The 27567-nt window shown below is 37.9% G+C and overlaps 1 protein-coding gene across 6 annotated transcripts in view; it reads left to right on the forward strand.

The window, feature by feature from the left end:
• The window catches only part of FBXL17 (F-box and leucine rich repeat protein 17), a 602098-nt gene that overhangs the window by 210069 nt on the left and 364462 nt on the right, over positions 1–27567 (forward strand). For all 6 annotated transcript variants that reach the window (XM_036886821.2, XM_057492799.1, XM_057492802.1 and 3 more), the window contains exon 6: positions 8590–8720. In XM_036886821.2, coding sequence (XP_036742716.2) covers positions 8590–8720 — 131 coding nt within the window. The remainder of the gene's footprint in view (positions 1–8589; positions 8721–27567) is intronic.

A 27567-nucleotide genomic window follows, 5' to 3' on the forward strand; every position in this document is an offset into this window, starting at 1 on the left:
AATAAAAAATTTAGGTACTAGTTGACATTTGAACATATTTAACTATATAGAACTTACATTCTTTTCCAAAATTATCACGTCCATGGTGGAACATCCCTGCTGCTTTTGCCAGGTTACTGTGAGTCTTCTTGCTTTGGTTCATCCACTGTAGTAAACCTGCACAATTGAGAATTTTGTTTCATTTTTCACTTTTCCAGACTTTTAAGAAAATTTGGAAGCCATTTGAGGTCTTTTTATAATCCTCCAAGTCTGTGTTTCCTAGGTAACATTTTAGTGCCTCATTTTATTCTTACATACATACATGGCTACACCAATCATTGACTAATTTTAGTCTTTAACTTGAATTGACTATAGTAGTAATTTTTGCCAATAAAAGCAGTATTAAACGAGAGTTGATTACCCATATTCTACATTCTGACTTGGGTTGTTTTTTTTTAAAAACACCTTATTGAATGTTTAAAAATTGGAGTGAAGCATTTAGAAGATCTTGATTGTAAGGCTTTGTTTATTCAAATCCTCTGTGACTTGTATTAACCCAAGACTACCAGTGAATTTATAAGGAAAGTAAATTTAATTAAAATGTCAGTTTCCTAAATGGAATTATTTGTTTTAGACTGTGAAGGATAATTTTAGTTAGCTTTTTAGGAAACACTGGGGGGCACTATTATGAAATTCCCATAGCAAGAAAAGAGATATGATGAATTTGACAGAACTGTTTGTGGGGTTTTGAATAAAAATGCCACATCTCATAGATGTACTCATTATGTGTCTTGTAATGATGCCAGTTACCAGGAATTAGCCTCCTGTAACTCCCTTTGGGTACTGTGATATTTCAAGTTGAACTGGCCAAAATGGTTATAGGGAAGGCCACATGAAAAATGAGCCTTAATTGAATCCAAGAGTGAGACACTCTTCAAGATCGCAACAGAATGCTGCCTGTGAGAGCCAGAGTGGCCCTGTCCCCTCCTGTAGGAGCTCATGCTCCGCTGGAAGATTAACAAATGCTCCATTCCTAGATGACAGGGAGTGTCAGCCACAAGGGGCCTGGTGCCATCACCTGACCTACCTTGCACTGAGAGGTGGGCCTGGATGCAGGATTTCTAAAAGTTCAAGAGCCAATCAACTACAATTAGAGTTGTATCATGTATAGGTAGTTTCTGGAATTGTTACTTCTTGCTATTCTATTAGTTTTAGAAGATATCTCTGGATTTTTCCAAGTCTATTAAATAGTTTAAACTTGCTAACACCTTTTTTCCATTATCTGCATGTTAATAAGTTATTCAAACCTCTTTGGTCCTCAGTTATCTTCCCTAATATGAAAAGACCAAACTGGTATAAAGAACTTAAATTTTCTTCTCTATAGATACTTACTATATCCTCCCATTATGTCCTGGTTGATGAAGTGATTTTCTTTTCACTGTGGTAAAATGTACGAAACATAAAGTTTACAGTTGAAGCCATTTTTAAGTGCACAGCTCATTGGTGTTATGTACACTCACTGTTGTGATAGAGATTTTACAGTGAAGGAAGCTAAGAGATATGTAAGAATTCAGACAAAACTTTGGTTGGAAGCTGTGCTAGGTGACAAAATATGCATGTGTAGGAGATATTTATGTGGCTGGAAAATTTTTTAGATGATTTTCTTTCTTCCTAGTGACTATAGAAAAGGATAATTGTGTGTCATACATGCTGTATTGACAGTTTGCACATGCATAAGGTTACACATTGCAAAATTCATCCTGAGCATATTCATAGGTTCAATAGTCATGCTTCAGAGTATTTCCAAGCAGCCCATGGGTCCGTTGCATATACTTCTGACTTTGCTGTAGCATAGGCCTAAGGCTGCTGTCAGGATGCAAGCCCAGCAAGCTGCCCAGCACTGTGACTCAAGGCTGTTTGGTTTTTCACATTGTCCCAAAACAGTGCATCTCCATTTGTAATGAAAACTTTTTGGTGTTGGGATCAAAAATACCCTGTAAAGAATGTTAACTGTAAAAATAATGTGGTTTAATAAAATGGTGATTTTTATATAGAAAATAGAAGTATAGAGTACATTACTTAGAACATTAATAAGAGGAATAAACAATTTAACAGTGATCCAATCCTTGACATGGACTAGTTCATCCTTGCTTAATGAAAAACAAGAAAACTCAACCAGTGAAACAACTTTAGCCACTTCTTTAGCCTCAGTGCAAAATCTTGTGAAAAATAAAAAATCAGTGATAGTGAAGAGACAGTTACCTTGTGGTATTAATTTATTTATTGGAAACATGTGACTGTTCACAGAATATGAATTGAATAGAAGCCCAGGGCTGTCAAACTTTTTCATGAAGCATTTCCTTTGAACTCAGCTTACCACGAGTGAGGATGAGTTTGAGAAATTTAGCAAGACATCCCCACCCCCTGCCAACACACGCACACAAAATGTGGAGCCATCAAGAGTGGTCACATTAACTTCTTTTCCCAGGAGTTACCGAAGGTTCCCCTAGAGGAGCTGAAGGTACACCTACAGGGGAAGGCAGAAAGGGTTAAGCCTCTCCCTCTATTGTTTTGGGAGTATATGCATTTAAGGAAGGGCAGTGAGCATCAGAGTTTAAAATGGCTAACAATATTCCCCTTGTCTTAAGAGAAACCTGGCTTCTCTTCAAGGATACAATCTCCTACAGGCTTTTGTATTAGTTTTCATTTGCAGCATAACAAATTACCATAAATTTAGCAGTTCAAAACAACATGTGTTCAATCATCTTACTATATGGGTCCAGACACTCCAAGTTGGAATTTCACAGAACCTCACAAAGCCACAATCAAGGTCTCAATTGAGATTCCATTTCATTCTAGAGCTTATATCCTCTTACAAGCTCAAACAACTTTTGGAAGAATTCAGTTCCTTATAGTTGTAGATCTGCAGTCTCCATTTTATTGTGAGCCACCAGCTGGGGGGCACTCTCAGCTTCTAGGAGCCTGCTTGCAGGTCCTTGCCATGTGGTCTCCTCACATGGCCTCATGCAGTCCCTCTCACATGGCCATTTACTTCTTCAGGGCCAGGAGGAGAATCTCTTTGACCTCTAGACCTTTTGTAAGGGCTCAACTAATTAGGTCAGGCCCATCCAGGACACTGTCTCTTTTGATTAATCCAATTCCATCTTATCAGGGTTCTTAACTACATCTGCAAAGTCCCTTCACCTTTGCCTTATAAGGAGAAGATCACATCATATTCACAGGACCTGCCCACACTCAAGGGACAGGGATTTTACTAGGACATGGGTCACTAGGGTCATTTTAGAATTCTGCCTACCACACCTGTTTATTTTCTCACTGTGTTTCTCAGAGTCATTAGGTGGAGGCAAGAGCCTCTTTGCTCTTCATAGCTGCTTCTGGATCATTCTGCTCCTGCCTCTCATGAAAAATAACAAGAATAATGAATATACATGTAATAAAACACTGAGACTCTGGGGCCTGTGCCATTTGGTATTAGCATTGTCTCTCCAGTTTTATTGTCTTCTGCTTCTATACCCCTGGGGCCTCCTGTTCCTTCATAGATGTTGGAACTTGACTGTCAGCCTTCCATCTTGCTGTGGGCCAGCCATTACTCTGGATGCCTTCAGTTTCCATGCCTACCACATGGAGATGAGTCAGAAGTTGGGAGGGAAGAAAACATAGCAAGGAGTATGTGTGTCGGTGTTTGATTCTTTTTTTTTGTTAAATGAACTTTATTTACACATAATTTACACAGAATAAACATTTTTAATGTTCTTCATTCATTCCCAAAGACCCGTTTCCCTCTCATACTGTTTCACTTCATCCTGGAGAAACTTCCCTTAGCATTTCTTGAGAACACCTTGTACCAACAGTTTTTCTTTATTTCTTTTATATGACAATGTCTGTATTTCACTCATGCTCTCAAAAGTTTCATGTATATTAGAGCCTTTGATATTGTCCACAGGTCCCTCAGGTTCTATTAATTTTTTTCAATCTTGGTTTCTCTCTTTCTTTTTCAGACTGGATCATTTCTATACCTATTTTTATTTATTTATTTATTTTATTTATTTTTGAGAGGGCATCTCTCATATTTATTGATCAAATGGTTGTAAACAACAATAAAATTCTGTATAGGGGATTCAATGCACAATCATTAATCAACCCCAAGCCTAATTCTCAACAGTCTCCACTCTTCTGAAGCATAATGAACAAGTTCTTACATGGTGAACAAGTTCTTACATAGTGAATAAGTTCTTACATGGTGAACAGTGCAAGGGCAGTCATCACAGAAACTTTCGGTTTTGATCACGCATCATGAACTATAAACATTCAGGTCAAATATGATTATTCGTTTGATTTTTATACTTGATTTATATGTGAATCCCACATTTCTCCCTTATTATTATTATTATTATTATTATTATTATTATTATTATTATTATTTTTAATAAAATGCTGAAGTGGTAGGTAGATGCAAGATAAAGGTAGAAAACATAGTTTAGTGCTGTAAGAGGGCAAATGTAGATGATCAGGTGTGTGCCTATAGACTAAGTATTAATCCAAGCTAGACAAGGGCAACAAAACATCCACAGATGCAGAAGATTTCTCTCAAAACAGGGGGGGTGAGGTTCTAAGCCTCACCTCTGTTGATCCCCAATTTCTTACCTGATGGCCCCCCTGCTACTGTGCCTGTCTTAGGTTGTTGCTCCCTTGAGGAATCTTACCTGTCTCTGGCTAACCAGTCATCTTCTGGGGCCATACAGGGAAATGTAAAGTTGGTAAGTGAGAGAGAAGCAATATTGTTTGAAAAGGTTAGCTTTATACTTCTTTGCAGATTTATGCCCTGTGGCTTCTATGCCCAGCATTTGTATTGAGGTATCTTTACCACTTGGAAGAATTATGATACTCGGTAATTTTGATATGAGGCACGAATTCTACTTAAGGGTTGTAATTAGGAAGGAAAAAGAAAAGCTATAGAAGTGGCAGATGGAAGAAAACATGGGAAGATTGATTATTTCTTTGACATATCTTCTTGTAGAGTAACTTAAGCATGTATAGGTTTTAAACTACTAAATTGCGTACACACATTAACATAATAGGAATACAGCTACATAACCAAAGCAGACCTACAATTACCAGCCTTATCCAGTGAAATCAAGAAAACCAGTTAGGCACCCTAGGCATTTGTGAAAACTTATCAATGATATGATGGATATTGTCTAACTGAATTTGAATAGTTTGAGAAAAATCAGACAAATTAAAACAACACATTCCTGGGAACTGTTCACATCCCATATGTTCTTTTAAGAGTAGATAGTCTATAGTCACAAGATTTTGGAGCGCTGCAACTTGCACTTCTCCTAATTCTTGGTTGAGTTCTGACAGTATAGATCCAGTCAAATTTGTTGTTTTACTGTATGCACAGGCCAGCTTAGATGTCTCCTTCTTCATGCCAATGGCAAGTCCAGGTACCAGTGGGATGAATGCAGCTACAACTGCAACAGTGCCAGGATCTTTGTTGAAGTTTTTTGATGATCATCTTCTGGAATAACTCTTCCAGAGGATGTTGATGTTGGAAGTTCCTCATATCGTATCTTAATTCCTTTTCTGGGTAGCCAAATTAGGCTTTGATCCTCTGTATAAACACAAACAAACCCTTTGCCCACACTTTGATATGCCCTTTATACCATTGTGAAGAACTTATTGGAGATCACCACACAGGAACTGCTTTTTTTTTTTTAAGAGAAAGGAATATTATCAGAAAAATGTACTTTCATAGCTGATCATCTGACGCCCTTTAAATGATCAAAATTAAGGAAATTTAAAGCATTCATTAATCATTGATTTGCAGTTAGTTTTACCCTATCAGGGAGTAATCCCCATTTCTTTCTTTTTTTTTTTTTTTTTGTTATCATTAATCTACCATTACATGAAGAATATTATGTTTACTAGGCTCTCCCCTATACCAGGTCCCCCCCAAACCACTTTACAGTCACTGTCCATCAGCCTAGCAAAATGTTGTAGTATCATTACTTGTCTTCTCTGTGTTGTACAGCCCTCCCCTTTCTCCCACCCCCCCCATTATTCATGCTAATCATAATACCCCCTTTCTTCTCCCCCCCACTTATCCCTCCCTACCCACCCATCCTCCCCAGTCCCTTTCCCTTTGGTACCTGTTAGTCCATTCTTGGGTTTTGTGATTTGCTGCTGTTTTGTTCCTTCAGTTTTTCCTTTGTTCTTATACTCCACAGATGAGTGAAATCATTTGGTATTTCTCTTTCTCCGCTTGGCTTATTTCACGGAGCATAATACCCTCTAGCTCCATCCATGTGGTTGCAAATGGTAGGATTTGGGATTTGTTTTCTTCTTATGGCTGAATAATATTCCATTATATATATGTACCACATCTTCTTTATCCATTCATCTACTGATGGACACTTCGGTTGCTTCCAATTCTTGGCTATTGTAAATAGTGCTGCAATAAACATAGGTGTGCATCTGTCTTTTTCAAACTGGAGTGCTGCATTCTTAGGGTAAATTCCTAGGAGTGGAATTCCTGGGTCAAATGGTAAGTCTATTTTGAGCATTTTGATGAACCTCCATACTGCTTTCCACAATGGTTGAACTAATTTACATTCCCCCCAGCAGTGTAGGAGGGTTCCCCTCTCCACAACCTCGCCAACATTTGTTGTTGTTTGTCTTTTGGATGGTAGCCATCCTTACTGGTGTGAGGTGATACCTCATTGTAATTTCAATTTGCATTTCTCTGATAATTAGCGATGTGGAGCATCTTTTCATGTGTCTGTTGGCCATCTGTATTTCTTTTTTGGAGAACTGTCTGTTCAGTTCCTCTGCCCATTTTTTAATTGGATTATTTGTTTTTTGTTTGTTGAGGCATGTGAGCTCTTTATGTATTTTGGACGTCAAGCCTTCATCGGATCTGTCATTTACAAATATATTCTCTCATACTGTAGGATACCTTTTTGTTCTATTGATGTTGTCTTTTGCTGTACAGAAGCTTTTCAGCTTAATATAGTCCCACTTGTTCATTTTTGCTTTTGTTTTCCTTGCCCAGGGAGGTATGTTCAAGAAGAGGTCACTCATGTTTATGTCTAAGAGATTTTTGCCTATGTTTTTTTTCTAAGAGTTTTATGGTTTCATGACTTACATTCAGGTCTTTGATCCATTTTGAATTTACTTTTGTGTATGGGGTTAGACAATGGTCCAGTTTCATTCTGGTGCTTTGATTCTTTAAGTGGTTTTTAGTGATGTCAGAAAGACTATAGAAACCTATTTTACTATTTATTTTATATTTCATATAGTTACTTCTTTTTTTTGTTGTTCCTTTAGATAGTTCAGAAATTGTTGTTGTTTTGCTTGATGCCAGCCTACCTCATTTATAGTGAGAGGTAACAGGCAGTGATCAGGGGTCACTTCTGGGGTGGAATGTTAGACCCTGAGCAGCTCACCTCTGGGCTCTGGGAGTGGTGCTGACTATTTTTAGCGTGAGGAGTGAGAAGACTCTGGAAGAAGGGAGCATGCCTTGGCTCTGACAGGTCAGCGTCTGAGCTCAGATAGCCAGAGCCCTCCGTTTACTTTAACAAAGGTGAATCCCTTCCCTTAATGGTGTTTTGGTTGCCAATTACTGATCACACTCATCAACAGTTGTGACTCTGCATGAACCCTTTCTGTGCCACTTCTCCCTTTGTGAGCTGAGGGGGGAAAGAGGGTTTGAATGCTGCCTGGCCATCTGTCCAATGCTGTGCCATTAGGTACATGCAGATAAAAAATTAAATGTAAACTAAATTCAAAGAGAGAGAGAGAAAAAAAATTCAGGTCTCACTCATACTGGTCACATTTCAAGTGCTCACCAGTCACACGTGACTGGCGGCTGCCATATTGGACAGCAGAGATGTCGAGCATACTCACTGCTGCATGATGTCCTCCGGAGTGGTGCTGATTCAGAGTGGTTTCTGTCTGGCCCTAAACCTCAGGGGAATATAGGAAACTTCAAGAAGGGAGAGGAGAAAATGAAAATATGGGGACTATGTCCCTGGAGAAAACCTTTGCTGCTTAAACAGTGTTTAATATTGCTTTTAACATGCTGAAACCCACAACCTATGATAATGCAATTTGGAATACATTGATAAAATATCACCAAGATTTCTCTGAATTAACCACTTAACTCATATTTCATCTTTAAAATAAAATGAGAAAACCTTTACAAATATGGCATTATAATCATGAAGATAAATATCTGAAATCGAACAATGTTAAAGGGAATAATCTTACCAGATTGTGGGTACTTAATGAAATATGTTTAATAGCTTCTCCACCTATTAGATTGCTAACTTTTTGTTTTTGTGAAGCCTCAAGAAAATCTGTTTGATCTTAATGTTTATTGTCATTCATATATTCATCGTAGTTTTCTTCACTTATTTCTAATATAGAATTTATTATATAAACAATGGGTTTAATTATCTATTTTATAATTAGACTATTATCTATTTTAAATATTGTACAATAATATGCTACTTATAATAAATTATAATTTTTGAGAATAAATGTAGCATTTGTCTTTCTCATCTTTCTTTTTATTTATCTCATTAGCTAAGAAACCTTTCCAGCTTGGACCTACGTCATATCACTGAACTGGATAATGAAACTGTGATGGAAATTGTCAAGAGGTGCAAAAATCTTAGCTCTCTCAACCTCTGTCTGAACTGGATCATAAATGACAGGTACACATTGTAACTTCTTAAAAACACTTTTCCAGAGGAAAACATGTACCAAATACTAATTATCATTATAATAAGGCATGTCACCTTTAAGGAAATTGAATGTAGCCATGCCTTTTCAAATAGGTATGTTTAAGCTTTGAAAACCGTTGAAACCTTTAATCCATCCATTGCTTTTATTTGCACCAAGGTTTTTATGTACTTAGATTCACGTGTTTGCCTAAACAATGTTAGCAACAGCAGTTTGTTGAAATTTTCTTCGTCACCAATACAAGATATATTGTCTATTTTTCACTTTAGTATTTTTATAACTTTTGTGATTAATTACTTTTGCTTATCGAGGAGAATGTGAGACATCATTTCAAATATTATATATTGAGATCCTTTCTCAAGGAGGATTTTTATTCTCTGTACAAATATAATTTATTTTGAAAATGGAAGCCACATGATGGACAGCTTAATATATAGTGTAAAAATGTGTAAAATGGGTAGTTTTTTGTTATAAACAGTGATAAACCCATTTTTCTTTGAAATAGTGCATGAAATTTAAAAAATGCAAATCTCTTGAAAGTAGATATTTTCTTTTTTTTTTTTTTTAAATAATTATTTTTTATTGAAGGGTAGTTGACACACAGTATTACATTACATGAGTTTCAAGTGTACAACACAGTGGTAGAACATTTATATACATAATTCTAGGTTCCAGCTATCACCCTACCAGGCTGTTACAATATCTTGACTATATTCCTTATGCTTATACAATATCTTGACTATATTCCTTATGCTATACATTACATCCCGGTTACTAATTTATTTTACCATTGGAAGTCTGTCCTTTTTTTTTTTTTTTTTTTGTGAGGGCATCTCTCATATTTATTGATCAAATGGTTGTTAACGACAATAAAATTCTGTATAGGGGAGTCAATGCTCAATGCACAATCATTAATCCACCCCAAGCCTAATTTTTGTCAGTCTCCAATCTTCTGAGGCATAACAAACAAGTTTTTACATGTAGAACAAATTCTTACATAATGAATAAGTTACATAGTGAACAGTACAAGGGCAATCATCACAGAAACTTTTGGTTTTGCTCATGCATTATGAACTCTAAACAGTCAGTTCAAATATGAATATTCATTTGGTTTTTATACTTGATTTATATGTGGATACCACATTTCTCTCTTTATTATTATTATTTTTAATAAAATGCTGAAGTGGTAGGTAGATACAAGATAAAGGTAGAAAACATAGTTTAGTGTTGTAAGAGAGCACATGTAGATGATCAGGTGTGTGCCTGTAGACTATGTGTTAATCCAAGCTAGACCAGGGCAATAAAACATCCACGTATGCAGAAGATTTCTCTCAGAACGGGGGGGTGAGGTTCTAAGCCTCACCTCTGTTGATCCCCAATTTCTCACCTGATGGCCCCCCTGCGACTGTGCCTGTCTTAGGTTGTTCCTCCCTTGAGGAATCTTACCCGTCTCTGGCTAACCAGTCATCTTCCGGGGCCATACAGGGAAATGTGAAGTTGGTAAGTGAGAGAGAAGCCTTATTGTTTGAAAAAGTTAGCTTTTTACTTCTTTGCATATTTATGCCCTGTGGCTTCTATGCCCAGCATTTGTCTTGAGGTATCTTTACCACTTGGAAGAATTATGATACTCGGTAAATTTGATATGAGGCACGAATTCTATTTAAGGATTGTAATTAGGAAGGAAGAAGAAAAGCTATAGAAGTAGCAGGCGGAAGAAAACATGGGAAGATTGATTATTTCTTTGATATATCTTCTTGTAGAGTAACTTCAGCATGTATAGGTTTTAAGCTACTAATTAAATTGCACACACACATTAACATAATAGGAGTATAGTTACATAACCAAAGCATATCTGTAATTACCAGCCATCTCCAGTGAAACCAAGAAAACCAGTTAGGCACCTTAGGCATTTGTGAAAACTTATCTATGATATGGTGGATATTGTCCAACTGAACTTGAACAGTATGAGAGAAATCAGACAAATTAAAACAACCCATTCCTGGGGACTGTTCACATGCCATATGTTCTTTTAACAGTAAATAGTCTGTAGTTGTAAGACTTTGGAGCGCTACAATTTGCACTTCTCCAAATTCTTGGTTGAGTTCCAACAGTATAGATCCAGTCCAATTTTGTTGTTTTACTGTATGCACAGGCCAGCTTAGATATCTCCTTCCTCATTCCCATGGCAAGTCCAGGAACTGGTGGGATGAGTGCATCTACAGCTGTAGCAGTGCGTGGATCTTTGTTGGGGTTTTTTGATGATCATCTTCTGGCATGAGTCTTCCAGAGAGTGCAGATGTTGGAAGTTCTTTTTCATATCGTATCTTAGTTCATTTTCGGGGTAGCCCAATTAGGCTTTGATCCTCTGTATAAACACAAACAGACCCTTTGCCTACACTTTTATATGCCCTTTATACCCTTGTGTAGAACTCGTTGGAGGTTACCACACAGGAACTGCCCTTTTTTTTTTGCTATCAGTAATCTACACTTACATGACGAATATTATGTTTACTAGGCTCTCCCCTATACCAGGTCTCCCCTATAAACCCCTTTACAGTCACTGTCCATCAGCATAGCAAAATGTTGTAGAATCACTACTTGCCTTCTCTGTGCTGTACAGCCCTCCCTTTTCTCCTACCCCCCCATGCATGTTAATCTTAATACCCCCCTACTTCTCTCCCCCTTATCCCTCCCTACCCACCCATCCTCCCCAGTCCCTTTCCCTTTGGTACCTGTTAGTCCATTCTTGAGTTCTGTGATTCTGCTGCTGTTTTGTTCCTTCAGTTTTTCCTTTGTTCTTATATTCCACAGATAAGTGAAATCATTTGGTATTTCTCTTTCTCCGCTTGGCTTGTTTCACTGAGCATAATACCCTCCAGCTCCATCCATGTTGCTGCAAATGATTGGATTTGCCCTTTTCTTATGGCTGAGTAGTATTCCATTGTGTATATGTACCACATCTTCTTTATCCAGTCATCTATTGATGGACATTTAGGTTGCTTCCAATTCTTGGCTATTGTAAATAGTGCTGCAATAAACATAGGGGTGCATCTGTCTTTCTCAAACTTGATTGCTGCGTTCTTAGGGTAAATTCCTAGGAGTGGAATTCCTGGGTCAAATGGTAAGTCTGTTTTGAGCATTTTGATGTACCTCCATACTGCTTTCCACAATGGTTGAACTAACTTACATTCCCACCAGCAGTGTAGGAGGGTTCCCCTTTCTCCACAGCCTCGCCAACATTTGTTGTTGTTTGTCTTTTGGATGGCAGCCATCCTTACTGGTGTGAGGTGATACCTCATTGTAGTTTTAATTTGCATTTCTCTGATAATTAGCGATGTGGAGCATCTTTTCATGTGTCTGTTGGCCATCTGTATTTCTTTTTTGGAGAACTGTCTGTTCAGTTCGTCTGCCCATTTTTTAATTGGGTTATTTGTTTTTTGTTTGTTGAGGCGTGAGAGCTCCTTATATATTCTGGACGTCAAGCCTTTATCGGATGTGTCATTTTCAAATATATTCTCCCATACTGTAGGGATCCTTTTTGTTCTATTGATGGTGTCTTTTGCTGTACAGAAGCTTTTCAGCTTAATATAGTCCCACTTCCTCATTTTTGCTGTTGTTTTCCTTGCCCGGGGAGATATGTTCAAGAAGAGGTCACTCATGTTTATGTCTAAGAGGTTTTTGCCTATGTTTTCTTCCAAGAGTTTAATGGTTTCATGGCTTACATTCAGGTCTTTGATCCATTATGAGTTTACTTTTGTGTATGGGGTTAGACAATGGTCCAGTTTCATTCTCCTACATGTAGCTGTCCAGTTTTGCCAGCACCACCTGTTGAAGAGACTGTCATTTCGCCATTGTATGTCCATGGCTCCTTTATCAAATATTAATTGACCATATATGTCTGGGTTAATGGCTGGATTCTCTAGTCTGTTCCATTGGTCTGTGGCTCTGCTCTTGTGCCAGTACCAAATTGTCTTGATTACTATGGCTTTATAGTAGATGATTACTATGGCTTTATAGTAGAGCTTGAAGTTGGGGAGTGAGATCCCCCCTACTTTATTCTTCTTTCTCAGGATTGCTTTGGCTATTCGGGGTCTTTGGTGTTTCCATATGAATTTTTGAATTATTTGTTCCAGTTCATTGCAGAATGTTGCTGGTAGTTTCATAGGGATTGCATCAAATCTCTATATTGCTTTGGGCAGGATGGCCATTTTGACGATATTAATTCTTCCTAGCCACGAGCATGGGATGAGTTTCCATCTGTTAGTGTCCCCTTTAATTTCTCTTAAGAGTGACTTGTAGTTTTCAGAGTATAAGTCTTTCACTTCTTTGGTTAGGTTTATTCCTAGGTATTTTTTTTTTTTTGATGCAATTGTGAATGGAGTTGTTTTCCTGATTTCTCTTTCTGTTGGTTCATTGTTAGTATATAGAAAAGCCACAGATTTCTGTGTGTTGATTTTGTATCCTGCAACTTTGCTGTATTCCGATATCAGTTCTAGTAGTTTTGGGGTGGAGTCTTTAGGGTTTTTTATGTACAGTATCATGTCATCTGCAAATAGTGACAGTTTAACTTCTTCTTTACCAATCTGGATTCCTTGTATTTCTTTATTTTGTCTGATTGCCGTGGCTAGGACCTCCAGTACTATGTTAAATAACAGTGGAGAGAGTGGGCATCCCTGTCTAGTTCCCGATCTCAGACGAAATGCTTTCAGCTTCTCGCTGTTCAATATAATGTTGGCTGTGGGTTTATCATAGATGGCCTTTATTATCTTGAGGTACTTGCCCTTTATTCCCATTTTGCTGAGAGTTTTTAACATGAATGGATGTTGAACTTTGTCAAATGCTTTTTCAGCATCTATGGAGATGATCATGTGGTTTTTGTCTTTCTTTTTGTTGATGTGGTGGATGATGTTGATGGACTTTCGAATGTTGTACCATCCTTGCATCCCTGGGATGAATCCCACTTGGTCATGGTGTATGATCCTTTTGATGTATTTTTGAATTCGGTTTGCTAATATTTTGTTGAGTATTTTTGCATCTACGTTCATCAGGGATATTGGTCTGTAGTTTTCTTTTTTGGTGGGGTCTTTGCCTGGTTTTGGTATTAGGGTGATGTTAGCTTCATAGAATGAGTTTGGGAGTATCCCCTCCTCCTCTATTTTTTGGAAAACTTTAAGGAGAATGGGTATTATGTCTTCCCTGTATGTCTGATAAAATTCCGAGGTAAATCCATCTGGCCCGGGGGTTTTGTTCTTTGGTAGTTTTTTGATTACCTCTTCAATTTTGTTGCTGGTAATTGGTCTGTTTAGATTTTCTGTTTCTTCCTGGGTCAATCTTGGAAGGTTATATTTTTCTAGGAAGTTGTCCATTTCTCCTAGGTTTCCCAGCTTGTTAGCATATAGGTTTTCATAGTATTCTCCAATAATTCTTTGCATTTCCGTGGGGTCCGTCGTGATTTTTCCTTTCTCGTTTCTGATACTGTTGATTTGTGTTGACTCTCTTTTCTTCTTAATAAGTCTGGCTAGAGGCTTATCTATTTTGTTTATTTTCTCGAAGAAGCAGCTCTTGGTTTCATTGATTTTTGCTATTGTTTTATTCTTCTCAATTTTATTTATTTCTTCTCTGATCTTTGTTATGTCCCTCCTTCTGCTGACCTTAGGCCTCATCTGTTCTTCTTTTTCCAATTTCGATAATTGTGACATTAGACCATTCATTTGGGATTGCTCTTCCTTTTTTAAATATGCTTGGATTGCTATATACTTTCCTCTTAAGACTGCTTTTGCTGTGTCCCACAGAAGTTGGGGCTTAGTGTTGTTGTTGTCATTTGTTTCCATATATTGCTGGATCTCCATTTTGATTTGGTCATTGATCCATTGATTATTTAGGAGCGTGTTGTTAAGCCTCCATGTGTTTGTGAGCCTCTTTGCTTTCTTTGTACAGTTTATTTCTAGTTTTATGCCTTTGTGGTCTGAAAATTTGGTTGGTAGGATTTCAATCTTTTGGAATTTTCTGAGTCTCTTTTTGTGGCCTAGTATGTGGTCTATTCTGGAGAATGTTCCATGTGCACTTGAGAAGAATGTATATCCCGCTGCTTTTGGATGTAGAGTTCTATAGATGTCTATTAGTTCCATCTGCTCTACTGTGTTGTTCAGTGCTTCCGTGTCCTTACTTATTTTCTGCCCAGTGGATCTATCCTTTGGGGTGAGTGGTATGTTGAAGTCTCCTAGAATGAATGCATTGCAGTCTATATCCCCCTTTAGTTCTGTTAGTATTTGTTTCACATATGCTGGTGCTCCTGTGTTGGGTGCATATATATTTAGAATGGTTATATCCTCTTGTTTGACTGAGACCTTTATCATTATGTAGTGTCCTTCTTTATCTCTTGTTACTTTCTTTGTTTTGAAGTCTATTTTGTCTGATATTAGTACTGCAAACCCTGCTTTCTTCTCACTGTTGTTTGCTTGAAATATGTTTTTCCATCCCTTAACTTTTAGTCTGTACATGTCTTTGGGTTTGAGGTGAGTTTCTTGTAAGCAGCATATAGATGGGTCTTGCTTTTTTATCCATTCTGTTACTCTGTGTCTTTTGATTGGTGCATTCAACCCATTAACATTTAGGGTGACTATTGAAAGATATGTACTTATTGCCATTGCAGGCTTTAAATTCGTGGTTACCAAAGGTTCAAGGTTAGCCTCTTTAGTATCTTACTGCCTAACTTAGCTCGCTTATTGAGCTGTTATATACACTGTCTGGAGATTCTTTTCTTCTCTCCCTTCTTGTTCCTCCTCCTCGATTCTTCATATGTTGTGTGTTTTGTGCTGTGCTCCTTCTAGGAGTGCTCCCATCTAGAGCAGTCCCTGTAAGATGTTCTGTAGAGGTGTTTTGTGGAAAGCAAATTCCCTCAGCTTTTGTTTGTCTGGGAATTGTTTAATCCCACCGTCATATTTGAATGATAGTCGTGCTGGATACAGTATCCTTGGTTCAAGGCCCTTCTGTTTCATTGTATTAAATATATCATGCCATTCTCTTCTGGCCTGTAGAGTTTCTGTTGAAAAATCTGACGTTAGCCTGATGGGTTTCCCTTTATAGGTGATCTTTTTCTCTCTAGCTGCCTTTAACACTCTTTCCTTGTCCTTGATCTTTGCCATTTTAATTATTATGTTTGTTGTTGTTGTTGTCTCGTTGGATCCTTTCTGTTGGGGGTTCTGTGTATTTCCGTGGTCTGTTCGATTACTTCCTCCCCCAGTTTGGGGAAGTTTTCAGCAATTATTTCTTCTAAGATACTTTCCATCTCTTTTCCTCTCTCTTCTTCTTCTGGGACCCCTATAATACGGATATTGTTCCTTTTAGATTGGTCACACAGTTCTCTTAATATTGTTTCATTCCTGGAGATCCTTTTGTCTCTCTCTATGTCAGCTTCTATGCGTTCCTGTTCTCTGATTTCAATTCCATCAATGGCCTCTTGCATTCTATCCATTCTGCTTATAAACCCTTCCAGAGTTTGTTTCATTTCTGCGATCTCCTTTCTGGCATCTGTGATCTCTTTCCGGACTTCATCCCATTTTTCTTGCGTATTTCTCTGCATCTCTGTCAGCATGTTTATGATTCTTATTTTGAATTCTTTGTCAGGAAGACTGGTTAGGTCTGTCTCCTTCTCTGGTGTTGTCTCTGTGATCTTTGTCTGCCTGTAGCTTTGCCTTTTCATGGTGATAGGAATAGTCTGCAGAACTGGGACAAGTGACGGCTGGAAGGACTCCCCTTCTTGTTGGTTTGTGGCCCTCCTCTCCTGGGAGAACAGCGGCCTCTAGTGGCTTGTGCTGTGCAGCTGCTCGCAGACAGGGTTTCTGCTTCCTGCCCGGCTGCTATGGAGTTAATCTCCGCTGTTGCTGTAGGCGTGGCCTGGCTCGGGCAGCTGCTCCAAAATGGTCTAGTTGCGTTGGAGCAGGTGCTGCTGGGAGGCTATTTATCTCCGTAAGGGGCCTCCCTGCTCCCTGCAGCCCAGGGGTTAGGGTGCCCAGAGATCCCAGATTCCCTACCTCTGGATTAAGTGACCCGCCCTGCCCCTTTAAGACTTCCAAAAAGCACCCGCCAAAACAAAACAACGACCACAAAAAAAAACAAGAAAAAAAAAATTTTTTTAATAAAAAAAAAAAAACATTTTTTTAATTAAAAAAAAAAAAGGTGGTCGTTCGTTTTTCTTTATTCTCTGGTGCCAGCCTCAGGCCTCAGCTCACCGGTCTTTCTACCCTGTTTCCCTAGTATTGGGGTCCCTGTCCCTTTAAGACTTCCAAAAAGCGCTCGCCAAAACAAAGCAGCAAAAAAGCAGAAAAAAAAAAATGGTCGCGCGCTTTTCTTATGTCCTCTGTCGCCCAGCCTCCAGTGCCTGCTCACTGTTCTTGCTGCCCTGTTTTCCCAGTATCGAGGGCCCTGCACTCTGGCCCGGATGGCTGGGGCTGGGTGTTCGGCAGCCCTGGGCTCCGTCTCCCTCCCGCTCCGCCTGCTCTTCTCCCGCCGGGAGCTGGGGGGAGGGGCGCTCGGCTCCCGCGGTGCCGGGGCTTGTATCTTACCCCGCTCGCGAGGCGCTGGGTTCTCTCAGGTGTGGATGTGGTCTGGATATTGTCCTGTGTCCTCTGGTCTTTATTCTAGGAAAGGTTGTCTTTGTTATATTTTCATAGATATATGTTGTTTTGGGAGGAGATTTCCGCTGCTCTACTCACGCCGCCATCTTCCGCCCCTCCTCCGAAAGTAGATATTTTCAATAAGAAAAACAACTTCAGAGTAGCACTATTCTACTAATATTACTGATTAACTTAGTGGGTTTGTAAATACAGGCATGAGACAAGATTCTTGCCCATTAACTTTTCAAGAGTAAGTTGTTTTTTTTTAAAGATAAGCCACCAAAAATATTTTTCTTTCAAAAGGAAAAGCACTATTTCAGATTATAACCTTTTCAGATTTAAATGCTTTTCCACAAATAAGAGCGATGTTTTATTATGCTTGTGTCAGATAATTTCAATTCAAGATATTTTCACCCTCCACTTTTAATTTCCTTTTATATTTAACAATTAAAATCACATTTTTCCCAGTTAGTTTCCCCAGTTTTAATAAAGATCAGACTCTTTTAGGTTTTAATGGCATTTTCTTAAATTACCTGCATTACACTTTAAATTGTGTGGTAGACTGACTTGGTTGTTTTTTAGTAAAATTTTTCTTAAAATATTTTTTAATCAAGAGTGGACACATTGTCATCATATATAAAAGGTGTTTACAGTTTTTGAATAGTTGTTGCTGTATAAAGTACATTGAAATCTAGAAAAAGTTGATAAAAAAATTAAAAATGAAATTCTTTATAATCAACATTCTCCTACAGTTAATTATATGACAACTTAAAAAAGTCTTCTAAGTGTTTTTCATAACAACTAATAAAGTACATAAACATCCTGTGGTATTTAGCGTTAGCTTAACATGGAGATAAACTGCTTTTAGTAATGCATTGAATTAAGAGGAAAAAATGTTTCTGCAAAGAAATGATTATAGAAATGATTGCCTTTAATTCCACCATTTTCTGGGTACCTCGCATGTGCAGAAGAGCCAGGAATTAGAGAATACAGAGGTAATAAATAAGATGCAGTCCACGTAAGATTATAAGGATTATTTCCTAAGCAAGCATTTTGCTTAAGTTTATGTCATTTAAACAAAGATACTCAGGGATTTCTAATCTTACAGCTCTTCAGATGCTTATTTAGCTGAACTGGGTATTTACAAATGAGAAAGTGGGCAGCCTTGACTTTGCCTTTTCTCCCCTTTGTTAGGCTTCATCTACTCAAACCTCTTGCTATTTCAGATATTTTTTTCCTACTTAACTATAATGGTTATTTGGTATTTGATCCTAAATATGTGTACTGTAGAGATTTATTTGCAAGGAATGAAAGTGTATTTTTATGTTTTAATGGAAAAGTTTGGATTAATTGAGAAAACATGCATTTTAATGAGGTTGAGCAGTAGAGTTTTAAAGATCAGACTCTTTTAGGTTTTAATTACACTACTTGCACTTATCCTTTGTACTGTAATAGAAGTTTCAAACATTAAACCCCACTTTGCAGTATCATCTAAATTACTCATCTCATTGTTCTTGCCATAGTCTATCACTAAGCTAAGTAATATTTGTAATTATATTGGTATAAATCTGGGACTTCCCATCAGACTTAATTATAATTTCAGCACTTAGCCAAGATGGGTTAGTAACCTTTCATATAGAGGGCACTGGAATGCACTAATGCATTCAGCCTATCAATTAGCGTGTGTTTTACATTTGTTCATTATTATTATCCTCTAGTAAATCAGGAGGCATTTATTAACCCCCTACTAAATACTGGGTACTGTGTCTCAGACTGGGGAGCCCTGAGTCCCTGCTGCTGTCAAAGGTCGCGCTCTTTAGGTGGCACAGGACTTTGTGAGTGTGATGATAGTGAGTCTTCTAAGGATAGAAGGGGGGAAAGTAGCCTTTATGACCCAGGTAATTGATAGGCACTTTACACATGTTCTCTTTTACTCCTTTCAACATCTTTTGTTCAGTGGAAGGTCATACTTTTCCTATTAAATTTAGACCATTTCTTTGACTTTTCTTTGGCTTTTCTGATGGATGCATTTTTCCATCATTGCTGCAGTAAAAACTGGGTGAGGACAAACAAGAAAAAGCAAATGGCTAATGAGTCAATTTTCTGTTTCATAGCTGGCATTCGCACACTGTTGACATTTATATGAAAAATTCTTAGCTTTTTAAAGACTAATCTCATTACTTTCTTTCTTTCATAATAATAGTATAATAGAAGCTTTAGATATTGTAGCACATGTGAAAAGGATCTGTTTTTAATGCTGCTAGCTTTAATGAAGGATCCCTTACATGAAAATGAACTTTGATACTCAGATCTTTAGATACAAGATTTACCCTGGATTTTAAAAGTTCTTATCTATGAACTTTTCTTTCGAAGTTCTGAATTTTAAAATATGTAGTAATATGTAGTCCTTTACTGTTGTGCTCATGGTACCTTTTAGCATTTTGTGGTTCTTGAATTGATCTGTGTGACTAATACGTGCTGTTCTTTATCTTTGTTTTTTTAAAAGCACGTTTTGTGTTTAGAAAGTTAAACAGCATGGTATTTTCTTGTATTCAGAAGGATGGTCTAGTAGGCATTTGACATTTACCATTGCTTTTGAATACAAATAAAATCCAGGTGGTTTATAAAAAGAGGACATTGACTATTTCTATCAGTGATTTAAACTAAACTTCGGGTTGTTATGTCTCCTCCATCTCTCATATTCTAAGTTTATTGAAATATTTATTTCTATTTGATATAAATCTTATGTTATCTCACATCCAATTTGGTCTTCATTGTTTTTGTATGTTTGGCACAGAGTCCAAAAGCAGCATCTTTGGATGTCAAAAGCTGATAATGTAAAAAACTGGATGGTTCTGGGCATCTTTATAGTTATCTGCTTACAATGCATCTTTTGTTCTTTTTTGGTGAAAGAATGAAATGAAATCTACTTGATTTTAATAGATCTTTACAAAAGCTATTTTAATTTTTAAGTTGGCTATCAAAGGGAATTAATCTCTCCATTTTTTCAATTTTTTGGCAGTCTAAAAAATGTTCAGTCATATGATCTACATGCCCATTATCAAATATGTGATCTTTTCATTGACAGTTGACCATATTTGTGCATAAATTAGGATAACAGTAGAGGATAATAATATGAGAGAAGTGAAAGATTCTCTAGCATCTAGCAGCTAAAGTCACAAAGTATAACAAAAGTCAGGCTGCTTATTAAAGTAAATTATGTTACCAACTAGATGAACTTGCTGAACAGAGATTAATTCTTTGAATTTCAAGTTTAAAAAAGTCATTTTATTGAGAATCGATAACTCAGGACACTTTAAGGAGTTAATTTTGCTTTCTGAATCTTTTGTTTATGTAAAGGGGCTAGTGCATCAGTGGACACTCTAACATTTGGAGAATTTTAAATCTTAGATTATTATGACCAGTTTCTTTCAAGCATAAAATCACATTTACAGTATGGTGCTATTTCACTTTATATGTACTAGTGTGTAGAATAGTAACCACAGACATTTCCTCTTTAAGTGAAACTTTTAAATAAGACCATTTAAAGTTGCAAACTGATGGGCCATACTGAGTCCAGCCCACAAAACTGTTTTGTTGGCCTATACAATACTTAAAAATTTGAATTAGTAGCCAACACTTTAAAAATTGAAATACTTCACATAAAGACTCTGAATTTGTGCCTACTGTTGGTGTCTTGCCAGTGGGTTTCAGCGCCCGGCAAATTCGCTATGGATTCAGTGTGACCAAAGAAATGACAGTAGAACGTTTCTTTGGGGTGAAAGGGTTTATTACCTGGCTTGTTCTCCCAGCGGTAGGTCTAGCACTAGTGTCTCTACCTCCACCCAGAGCCCTGGGCCGAGCTCTCTATATAGTGCAATAATAGCTTACTGCCTAAAGGCATGGTAGCGGTAGCCTAGAACAAGCCAGTTACATCATCAGGTGGTTTAAGTTCAATGAGGATCCTGGCCATAGGAACCCCAACTTCCCCACACTCTACCCCTCCAGGATTCTTGCCTTACAATCTACATGCTCTCAATCTTCTGCAATGGTCCCTGTGGGAGAAAACTGGAGCACTGTAACCAGATTCCACAACAGCAACAGAGGATAACAACAACTTGGAGATAACAACAAAAATTAAGATATAATAAGATCTTGATACAGGTAACAAAAATTATAATAATCCTCAAGACAGAGGAAGTTCCCAGTCCACAAAGACCTTAGGGGTAATAAGACACATGTTTTAATGACACCAACATAGGCAAATCTTGTCCATTAGGTAGGATGCATGCAAGAGAGTGGTCCTGTGATAGGACTGTAGCAGGAAAGGGGTCCCACAGGTCTAGTATACCATACTTTCACTCCTTTCCCTGTGGGGGTTACTGAAGGGTCTATATATAGTGCTATTGGAGGTGCATGCACTGGTCATAATGATAAAACTCCCCAGTAAGATGCTCCTACCTTCTGGCTGTTCAGAATATACTACTGTGACCTTTGGCGGCCACTCTGCTGTTATTCCAGGGATACACAGGAGGCCAGCTTCCAGGCCTTGTCCCCAGGGTGCCAGGAGAGCCAGCCATCATTGGTCCATGTGTCGAAAGGTCCAAGGCCACGTCCACTCAGTGGAGTCTCTGGGGTTCAGTGCAGTTGGCTGGCAGCAAGAAATTATTCTGGTGGCCAAACCTCAGCTTCAATGATTCTTCCTTGGTTTGTAACTGCAGTTGTATAGGGGAGGCAGCCATATGTGTTAACATGTCTAGGGGGCTCAGGGCTCCCTTTTGGGGTCTCTCGTTCAAATGCCATAGCACTATCCATAAGCGGACTGACCATCCCTGCAGACTATTGGTATCTGACTTTAGTCCGGATTTTAACAAGCCATTGTGCCTCTCTATCATGCCTGCTGTGGTAGGATTGTATGGCACATGAAACTTCCATTTGATTCCCAGCTGTCACACCCATTCCTGCAGTGTATGTCCAGTAAAATGGGTGCCCTGATCACTCTCAATCACCTGTGGTCGGCCATAGGTAGCAAAGAGACACTCTAGGCCTCTTTTGGTCATCTGCTGGTCTGCCCAATGGGTAGAAAAGCAACCAGAAGTCCAGTAGCTGTGTCCACACAAGTCATTGCATACTGATATCCTTCTGACACAGGTAGAGGCCCAATATAGTCTATCTGCCACCTGACGAGGGGTATAGGCCCCTTAGCTATTGCCCCATGTTGCTGTGGAACTTGGTGTAAGTCCCTTTTGGAGCACACAACACAATCCTACCGGGCTCTACTAACTTATTTGAAGGTCAAAGGCAAGCCCTGTGTACCACCTACGGGCTACAGCCCACATTGTCTTTTGCCTGCATGCAACAAATGCTGATATAACCATTGGGCTACATCAGAGGCAGGCTTTTCTTCTAACCAACATATCTGGGCCGATTTATCTGCTTCATCATTTCCTGGGGATGCCAGTGGCAAATGACCTGTCACATAGTGTACTGTAATTATTTTAGTCTGATCACATACCCATTGGGGGACAATCCAGTGTCTCCCCATTCACACGGACAGCCCACTGAAGTACCCTTCCCATAAGGGCAGCCTGTCTTTTTCCTTGGTCAACAGTGAACCCTGTCGACTTTGCCAGTTGTCTTGCCAATGGGTTTCAGTTCCTGGCAAGTTCACTATGGATTCAATGTGACCAAAGAAATGACAGTAGAATGTTTCTTTGGAGTGAAAGGGTTTATTACTTGGCTTGTTCTCCTGGTGGTAGGTCAAGCACTAGCATCTCTGCCTCCGCCCAGAGCACTGGGCCGAGCTCTCTATATAGTGCAATAATAGCTTATTGCCTAAAGGTGTGGAAGCGGTAGCTTAGCAACAGGCCAGTTACATCATCAGATGGTTTAAGTTCAGGGAGGATCCTGGCCATAGGAACCCCAACTTCCCCACAGTTGGAAAAGTTGAAAACCTAGAAACACTGGACTCAGATTTTCCCACATCAACAATCTTTCCAGGATGAGGAATGGGCTGTTCTCCTTTGTCATTCTTCAGTCCTCCACTATTCTCACCAGGCATGATCCATTCTCTTATTTTATCTACTTGTTCCCATCCAGTCTACAAACTGAATTCTCCTCTATTAAAATACAAAATGTAGAGAATTGTAGGTATTCCTTAATTTAAATCAAATAGCTCTTTTTAAATTGAGTCTGATAAACTATATTAACAGGTAAATAGAGTTAATTGGTCTACCTAAATTAGTTCTTCATTATTTCAGACATCAGAACTTTGAACAGCATTTCAAAGTTGCAAAGGAAGACAGAATTCAGCTTCAAATTAGTTAAATCTTTCATTTTCATTGACTCCCTTCCCAAATGGAGAGCTCACTTTCACTTAGTGTTCAAACAAGAGTGTTATAAAAAAGTTTCCTGTATTGTAAAGAGAATTGAACCACTTTACTAAATTCCCTCCAACTTTAAGCTTGTGATTTAAAATGAATTTATTTGCAGTGCTTAGTATTTGATTCATAACTCCTTTGTTTATAGCATTAAGAAAAGTCTTGATGCTATTCTTTGTCTTTTCTTTTTCTGTGTATGGCTCTTAGTCTTTTAGGTGTACTTAGTTTGAAGCTGTAGAGTGACAGATTACTCTACTGCCCCTTGTAGGGAGACTGACAGCACCCTGGCTCATGTAAAACTCAATGAGGCTTTCTATAAAGATTTTTCTAACTCCCTTGATCTTCTCTGGATGTTTATTCTGTTTCTTCTTTCAAATTTCCGTTGATTCAATAAAAAACGGTGACATTTAGAATTAAAGTTCAGAGAGGATTTGAGCAGGTGTTGGTGATATAAAATATTTGCTGAGTGCCCATTGTGTTTTATTTCCAAGAATTGTTTTGTGAACATATGCTATATATTGTATTTATAAGTGTTCAAGGACTGGGTGGATAATCTACCATCTTCCTGTGAATGTCATGTCACAGTGGGCTTAGAATTTTATTTCATTTCAATCCCCTAATATTACTTAATTCTCCTAGAGACTGAGGTTTAAAGATTGCCCAAGGGGCACAAACCTATCCATTAAATCCAGCAGGCATAGTTGAATTTGAGTTTGAGAATATTTTGTTTTCTATCAAAGTTAAGTAGTCTGGAGGAGGGAAATACTTTTCACCTTGGAGTACTGATTGTGAAGTTTGAGCAATTTTGTCTTGTAAAAGCCTGAAAACTTGGAAATAAAGACGCGGCAAAAATAATGCTAACTATTGAAGCAGTTCCGTGTTGGTATTTATAGCAGCGCTGTTCTGCCTGTTTAGAGCACAGAGCAGTCTGTCTGCATACTTTTGGTGCCTTATAATGTGGCTGGGCTGGTTACGTGGCCTTTGTGAAAATGAACTTTAAAAGCTTATTTCTGTAATTACTGCATAGTTTTATGTTTGTTCTATGATATTTATTCATATTTTTGCAGAAAGAATAAGAAATTTATTTTACTGAGTTCCAGAAGGTTTCTAGGAACAGAATTGGGTCTTTCTGAGCTAGTGACACTTATTTGAGATTGGCATATTTTCTGACATTCTTTTTTATATTTACAATTATTTGCAAGACTGTCCCTAGAAGAATAGTACAGTGTTGGAATAACTATTGTTCAGGCTCCCAAACCATCTACAAAAACGATGCCCTCTTTGCCCATCTATCCCTTAGACCCTTTCTTTAAAACCATGATTGATTTTTGTAGTGCTTGTGAGGTCAGAGTGTGTAATATTTTCTCTCTCTTGTCTTTGGACCAAGGATAATAGTAATAGTTAACAATAGCTACCATTTATTACAATTTGTGCCATAAATTGTGCTGTGTTTACACACGGTGTTTGATTTAATATTCATAACAATCCTGAGGAAGAAATTAACCCCATTTTCAAATGAATGAATTAAAGTCTGGAGAGGTTAGACAGCTCACAGACTACTAAGTGGTGGAACCAAGACTAGAATCCATTTCTGTGTGTTTTCAAAGTCCAAGCTCTGGTCTCCCAGGACCTTATCCTACCTCAGACCTAGAGTGACCTCAGGTCCTGATTTGCTCAGGACAGTCCCGACCATTCCTGTTGCTTTGGAATTCTGTCAGGGTTAGCTTTTGCACTGCTGCTCCCTTCTGTGTTCCAGAGTGTAATGGTTTGGGTGATTAAGTGTACGGGCATCCCACCTCAGACATTAGACTGTGCTCCATCACTATGAACATCATTAGAATGTTACCTTCTCTTTTCTCTATGGATATCTGAGAGATACCATGTTTTAGATATCTTGCTGTATTACACAGGGTTGCAGATTTTTAAAACAGCTAATTTTACAATAAAACACCTTTTCCTCAACAACTCCATTTGTAAATCCTCTGCATTTCTTACTAAATTCCTTGAATAAAAGTAGCAAATCTTGCCCGTATTTGTGTTTTATATCACATGTGGCTCATAGTTGATATCCAAAAGAATTTCACAAATTAATTTTTAATAGGTATTTATTGAAGCATGTGATGATACATTTATTTTTACAAATATTTTATTATTTATAAATGCACCCTGCCACTTGCAGCAAACACTTAACCATTACAGCATAAAATAGAATACTGGGTATATACTCTGAATAACTTGTCACTGAGTTAAAAAAGAAGGAAATTCATTGAAGGTTTTTAGTACTTTTGATAAGAAATACTTGCCATAACTAATTTGTACAGTTTTCCTGGTATATGTGATTTGTCAAATAGCTGATGATGCTTTTCTGCAAAAGGTGAAATTTCTCTGATAAAATGATTTGTGCATTTGGTCTCAGATGAGATCCTTAGTGTATTCAAAATTAAAATAACTTTTTCATTGGTGCATGATGATATTGGTTCTGATATTAGTTCTTTAAATACATCTAGTGACTAAATAAAAATTTTAAGGAAGTATTAGTTGATATAAAACACTGCAGTATTTTTTTTATTGAAGTATCGTTGATATGTGTTTTACCTGTTATGAAATCATAATTTGTGATCAAATTATGGAAAAGCATCGGACCCATTTTATATGATGGTGAATGCAGTGCTGCATCCATGGATTTGAAGGCATCCTAACCTCAAACCTGTTTAAAAATTGCCAACAATGAAGAAAATCTTCATTCATTGATGAAAATGATTATAGTTTATTGACTGCTTGAACAAATTTATGACTATCCCTCCCTTCTGCATTTCCTTTGGGAGTTGTCTTATTCTTAATCCCCACGCAGAAATGGTAATTAAAATAACTCACTGTTGTCAAAAATTTTAAATGTGTCATAAATGAAGCCCAGTAAATAGTGAAAATATGAGAAAGGTGATTAAATCTGACAATTTTCTTGTAAAAGGCCCGAGATGATAAATATCTCCTGTGATTAGTTATTAATTTAGTGCAAGGGATTTTGCGTTAACCTAAAATATTTTATGAACAGTGGCATAAAGAAATATTTTAGAAGGTAGGTACACACATGTTTAACTAGAGGAGAAATTGCTGGAACTCGATTGACAATAATCGAAAACGGCAGACCTGACACATCTGTGCCTGGGCTGTTCTCTGTGTGACGGTGCTCTCCGAAATTAGGAAGGAAGCCGTGAAAGCTTGTAGAATGACAGAGCACTTTTAGCTTGAACCCTTTTGCCTTGTGAAAACTGAAAGGTTTTATGTTTATCATTCCTCAACTGATAAAATATTTAATTTAAGGTAATATAGAATAACACTTCTTGCCTATTGAAGTCAGAAAAAGCAAACTTGTTTCGTTAACATATATAGTGCACTACTAATAATTTCCTTAAAATGAATATGATTCCTTTATGTTTAAAGAAGAGAAATAATAATGGTGGTCATGATGAAGTGCTGCTTCATGTTACTGTCTGGCTGAATCCACAGCACATCACTGTCTTGGTGGCCTGTGTCATTGTGTGGCTGCATGTTTTGTTTATGAGTCTCTCTCCTTGTAAGGAGGACCTGGGTCTGCACCTCATAGAGGGCCCAGCTCAGAGAAGTCATCTAATACCTGCATGGTGAGAGAATTATAAATGCCTCTTTTGTTGGGTGAAGAAATCTGCTTTTAAATGTGGCTTGAACTCTGGCTGAAATCCAGGCAACTGGTTCAAATGCTCTCTTTCTTCCAGATCTCTTTATTTCCAAATAAAGTTGATATTTAATAAAGTGAGGATTTAATGTCATTGTCTGGATTAAGAAGG

Source organism: Manis pentadactyla, chromosome 2 (genome assembly GCF_030020395.1).
Source record: "Manis pentadactyla isolate mManPen7 chromosome 2, mManPen7.hap1, whole genome shotgun sequence".
In the NCBI taxonomy this organism is placed as follows: Eukaryota; Metazoa; Chordata; class Mammalia; order Pholidota; family Manidae; genus Manis; species Manis pentadactyla.